This window comes from Dendrobium catenatum, unplaced genomic scaffold (genome assembly GCF_001605985.2).
Source record: "Dendrobium catenatum unplaced genomic scaffold, ASM160598v2 fragScaff_scaffold_906, whole genome shotgun sequence".
NCBI classification, from domain to species: Eukaryota; Viridiplantae; Streptophyta; class Magnoliopsida; order Asparagales; family Orchidaceae; genus Dendrobium; species Dendrobium catenatum.
In genome coordinates this window covers 53593-59870 of record NW_021319368.1, presented here as the reverse complement: position 1 = coordinate 59870, position 6278 = coordinate 53593, and the positions used below count along the sequence as shown (strand labels likewise).

General features: G+C 32.2%; 1 protein-coding gene across 1 annotated transcript in view; it reads right to left on the bottom strand.

Moving 5' to 3' along the window:
- LOC110093775 (ent-kaurene oxidase 2-like) overlaps positions 1-4860 on the bottom strand; it is a 17692-nt gene extending 12832 nt beyond the window's left edge. The window contains exons 1-2 of the mRNA XM_028697236.1: positions 4594-4860; positions 4030-4190 (exon numbers count right to left, since the gene is read on the bottom strand). Of these exons, the coding sequence (XP_028553069.1) occupies positions 4030-4190; positions 4594-4717 (285 nt within the window). The 5' untranslated portion in view covers positions 4718-4860. The remainder of the gene's footprint in view (positions 1-4029; positions 4191-4593) is intronic.
- Positions 4861-6278: the final 1418 nt, after the last annotated feature.

Here is a 6278-nt window from a genome sequence, read left to right as displayed (position 1 = left end):
CCACCTTGTGTTTGAACACATGTAATAGCTCCTGCATACATATCTTTAATGATTTGAATATAAGCATTATTGACTCCTTTCTTTTCAAGAACTCTCCATAGCACTTCTCTTGGAACTTTATCATATGCTTTTTCTAAATCAATAAATATCATATGTAGATCCTCCTTATTTTCTCTATATTTCTCCATCAAACCTCTTAATAAATGTATGGCTTCCATAGTCGACCTACCCGGCATGAATCCAAATTGATTTTGAGAAACATTAGTATCACGCCGCAACCTATGCTCCAAAACTCGCTCCCATAGTTTTAAAGTATGACACATTAACTTAATACCTCTATAATTCGCACAATCTTGTGCATCACCTTTATTCTTAAAAATAGGAATTAACACACTCATTCTCCACTTATCTGGCATCTTCTTAGTCTTCAAAATAGTATTAAAAAGTTTAGTAAGCCATGAAATTCCTTCATCTCCTAAGCATTTCCACACCTCTATTGGAATATCATCAGGTCCAACAGCTTTTCCACCCTTCATTTTCTTTAAAGCCTCTCTAACTTCAGTTTTACTAATACGCCGATAAAAATAGAAATCTTTATTTTCATTTAGGGTGCTAAGGTCACTATAGTCAATCTTATTTTCACACTCTTCATTAAAAAGTTTAGCAAAATATCTCATCCACCTTTGTTGAATATCATCTTCTAAGAAAAGTATTTTTTGATCTTCATCTTTAATACACTTCACTTGAACTAAATCCTTACTACTCCTATCTCTTTGTTTGGCTAACTTATGCATATATCTTTCTCCCTCCTTAGTATTTAATCTATTATATAAATCACTAAAAGCTAATGTCTTTGCATCGCATATTGCTTTCTTAGCATCCTTACGAGCCACTTTATATATTTCCCAATTATCAGAATTTTTAAAATTAAATCAATTTTTATAACAAATCTTCTTATTTTTAATCTTTTCTTGCACAATTGGATTCCACCACCAACTATTTTTACTATTAGGAGCTTTTCCCTTTGATACTCCAAGGACATCTTTTGCAATATTCTTAATATCACTAGCCACTTTTTCCCACATAATATTAGCATCCTCATGCACAGACAAAATCTTACGATCTAAAATCTTATCTCCAAAAATATTTTTGTTAATATTCTTTAAATGCCCCCATTTAATTCTAGAAAATTGTTTTACTTTATTTTTTATTTTATGCCCCTTTATCTTAAAGTCCAAAACTAATAATCGATGTTGGGTACATAAATTTTCACTCGGAATAACTTTACAATCTTTGCAATCTAAACGATTTAATTTTCTAATAAGAAAATAGTCAATCTGGGTTGTACTATATCCATTTTTATAAGTGATGAGATGCTCATTCCTTTTCTTAAATAAGGTATTAGCAATTGAAAAATCATAAGCTAAACAAAAATCTAATATGGTCTTTCCACTTTCATTCGTCGTTCCAAATCCATGGCCTCCATGAATGCTTTTAAAATCATCTACCTCTCTACCAACATGTTCATTTAAATCTCCTCCAATAAAAACTCTTTCTTCAAGAGGTATATTTTGTATTAATTCTTCTAAGTCATTCCAAAAATTTAATTTAGAACTCATATCCAAACCTACTTGAGGAGCATAAGCACTTATAATATTAACAATCTTATCATCAATAATAATCTTTAAAGCTATAATTCTATCTCCAATCCTATTAATTTTTATAACATTATCCTTTAAACTCTTACCTATAATAACACCTACACCATTTCTAGTACGACTCTTACCCGAATACCAAAGTTTAAATCCTAAACTATCAATTTCCTTAGCCTTCTCTCCAACCCACTTAGTTGCCTGAATGCACAAAATATTAAACTTCCTATGAATCATAATATCAATTAATTCCATTAATTTTCCTATAAGGGAACCTATATTCCAAGTTCCTATCCTAATTTTAGTTTCATGGACTAGCTTCTTTGCCCACATTCATCCTTGATATGGGAACCCTTGCCTATTTAACACTGCACTCGGGCGCCGGTGCAGCGGCCCTTGCACACTTGTCACTGTATTCAGGCCATACAACACGTCACTTCCAGGGGACGCCCTAGCATTAACACAAATTCTTAAAGGATTCATGTCATTAATATTCGATAAGTATTACGCTGGCTGTCGACTACCTAACGCAACCCTCTACTTTTCTCATCCAAGACTTGAGACCTGGCAACGGCAGTGTTAAAAAATACAAACTCATAACAAAAAAAAAAGAACCAAAATGTCTAAAACCAAATACAAGAGAAAATTGTGCAGAAGCAATGAGAGAAACTAAATAGAGAAGATTTAAATATTACCGAAAAATCATTACTTGAATGCTTCCCAAAATAATAGCATCACCCATGTCTAGAGAACCATCTAATTCTTTTAAACACCAACAAACACTTTGTGAAGATAGTTCTCCATAAGTCGAGTAAAACATGTTTTCTTTGCTCTCTTTTATATTCTTTTAAATAATGTTCTCCTTTATTTCTCCCATTCTCTCTCCATTGGTTCCCTCCTATGTTGCACCGATACGGATACGATGACACGGATAGGACACGATATGGATACAGGACACACCAATTCTTAAAAATACATGATACAGGTACGACGCGGACACGACATTATAATTTATATATCATACATAAAATTAAGAAAGCAATCAAAGCATAATATTTGAAATTATAAAAAAAAGAACATCATTTGTAGCCTTGTAGCTCATAAATATCAAAATAAAAGTAACCATTAAATGTCTAGTACAACAACAAAAGCATAAACATAAATTATCTAGCATATGTAGTTTCAACTATTCAATAGAAAGAATGATATGACTAGCTTCTTCAATGGTTTGTCTTTAAACTTCTATATCATCTTCAATAAATATCATAGCTTCTAATTCAGTCTCATCTAGTGAAAGATTAGCAATTTCTAATATTTCCATATCATCAAGAGACTCAAATCCATCTCGAAAATGAGAGAACATCGCTCGCAACCGTGAAAGTAAATACGACGTGTCTTTTTTTTTCAAAAGAAACGTGTATCGGATACGTGTGTCCTTTTGAAATTAAATAGTATTTTAATTGGATATGGAAAAGCCGTATCTGACACGTATCGGTGCCGTATCGAACGCGTATCTGTGTATCAGTATCAGATATAGCTCGCCTTCGTAAATAGGTGTATCGGTGCAACATAGGTTCCCTCGTTCTTTATTTAGCTATTACACTTAAAGTATTCACACCAAACCAAACCAACTTCTTTCTATAAAATCCATGGTATTTTCTATCTTGTTAAACCTTATTTACTCCATACAACAGTCACAAGAGGAAGCAAATCACAAAATTCATAGGCAACAAACATGATATAAAATCTAGAAGCTATTAGGTGCGGATTTACGTACAAGAATGTTCAACACTTATCAAATCCACAGCAAACAATATCTCCATAAAAGCCCATACATAAATATTTAAAAGAGTTTTATCGAAATAAATTTAAAATCTAATACACATTTAAATTTTGAATTAGAGCTATTAAAAAATAGGACAATTTACATACATACCACTTTATAACATCCTATTTACATATATAACACCCAAAACTTTAATATTACATGCATACCATTCTATCTTATTTTAATATCAAATATACCACTTATATGTCTTTCCTACCACTCATATATTTCATTTCTACCACTCATATTTGATATGAAAATGAACTATGGGTGGTATGTATGTAATATTTAAATTTTAAGTGTTAAATATGTAAATAGAGTAGTATAAAGTGGTATGTATATAAATCTCCCTTAAAAATAACAATACAGTAAACATGATTTTGTCAAAAAAAAAAAACTAATTTATATTTACCATAAATCATCTATTTTAAACTCTGCTTATTTTAATAAAATTGTTGAATCAAATTCTAAGAAAAAATATGTACAAAATAATGAAATGTTGAGCTGATAATCAAGTATTGGGTAAGAAACGAGTATTTTACATTGTACCTCTTTGGCAAGTTCAGTCGAGTTGAGAACAATCATAGAGGAAGCTCCACATCTAATCGAGTAAATCGGACCATAATCTTCAGCCCATTTTACAAATGTGAGGAAGGGTTTTTTCTCCCTCAATTGAAGCAGATTCCCAATTAAAGGCCATCCAGGTACAGCTAAAACAACACATGAAATCGAAACGTAAAAAATAAACTTCTACCAAAAAAAGCACCATCAAGCAAATACCAGCATAAACTTGCTATGAATCATCAAAAACCCATTATTAACGAATACTTCAGCTAGATGAACAAAACTCAACAACGAAGAAAGGAGCCTCTTTCCAATGAGAAACGCCAACATGAAGCAGAGCTCAATGGCAGATTCAAGGAGAAAATACATGATATTATGGTATTGGAAGGGAGAGAAAGATTATGTATGAACAAAAAAAAAAATCGATGTTCAGTGAATATGAAATCAAATGGTCATTTCTTGACAAATATAATGGGATTCGTAGTATCAAGCCGAAAAACCGGACCAAGCTAGTCAATGAAAAGCTAATTTCTTGCTAAAAAGAAGAACCTGGTGGAGTGTTGGGATGTCTTCGCTGATTGAGGAGAAACTTGCCGATGATGGCGACGCCAACGAGGACTACCGCGGCCGTCGCCAGAGTCCCCACCGAAATATTTTGAATCATAGCTTCCATATTGCACCAAAGTTCATGCCTTCCCGATCATCACCTTCTCATATTTTTCTTTATCACCGCATCTTAGCACTTCTCCAGCCGAACTTCAAACGAATGTAACGCCTCGCTCGGTTGATCCAATGGAACGCGAAAAAATTCGCTATTTGGTTGCGGGGCATCTCACTATTATTTTATTTATTTATTTATTTTTTTTTTTTTGAAATTGCAAATTGCAGGAAAAAAATATTATAATCAAGAAACTAAAAAACTAATAAAGTTATCTTTCCTAACAAAAGGAAGATAGTCATTATTGAAAAGCAAAATAAACCTAAGAAAGAAAAAATTTGAGAAAAATTGAAAAAAATCATAATAGAGACAAGATCCACTACTCTTCATTTTGAACAAGATGGGGGTGAAGGGGACACCAAAAATTAGACAACCGAAAAGGTTGGTTAGTATCTCAGAATTCCTAGACAGATAAAAATTGAAAAATAGTAAGAATCTGAAACTCCATTACTCTAATTTCATTATGCAAATAGAAAAATTTATACATAACATTAAATCCAAGTAGCCATAAAGCTACCACTCCACATCTTGGACATGCATTTTTGAAGCTCGCCAACGAAGCACCCTACATGAACAAGAAATTTCATATCCGATGTAATTCAACAACCATTTGTAGACACCAAACCTTTTCATCTTCAATTGACCCTGAATAAGAACAAACTGCAACTTTCAAGCCTTCATCACAAATGCCATGTGTAAGATAACAAAAAGCCTCTATAAAGGCTTCACTACCATTCTAGTCAACATAATAAGATATTTTAGATAATAGAAGGGGAAAAATCTCCACCACTGTTATGTAGTCTCAAGTTAACATTCCTTCTTCTAGGAAGATCTTCCAATAGACCTAATGATTGAAGTTCTTTAAAAAGTTTTAGTTTGCAATTTGAAGAATTTAAAAATACCAAGATTATTCTTCAAGCTATCCACCTTTTGTAAAAGCATGGCATCTTCCATCTTTGCATTTGGAATTTGAATTTCTTCATCTTTCAGCATGATATCAACTCCAACACTATAAATACTCATAGAAGTGGGAAAACTCAGAGTAGCAACATTTCCATCTCCAATAAACTTATCTGGTCCCGATTTATCTTCATGTTCAGCAACATGATCATCTTCAACAAAAACTTCAGAACCAATATTCAAATTATTTTCCTTTTCATTAATAGCACATAAGGTACCAATGCAAATACCGAACCAGGTTAAATAGAAGTTTCATCCTGTTGCAACTTAGTTTTCATAACTATGTTTTTCATATAAAGTGTATTTTTGATGATTTCAAATATTATTATTTTGATTACTATTTCTCTTAACATATATTAGATATATTATTTTTGTTATTTATGTGTACTAATTTTTCAGGAAAATCATACTCCAGACTGTTGAAGACTTCAAGTCATATTAGATAGGATTCATCGTAAATAGAGTTTGTATTTTACACTTTTATTGAGTCTGAGAGAGTGTGATTATAATTAAGCAATCGTGCACACACACACTAGAGGTGTAAAACCCCTCAGAA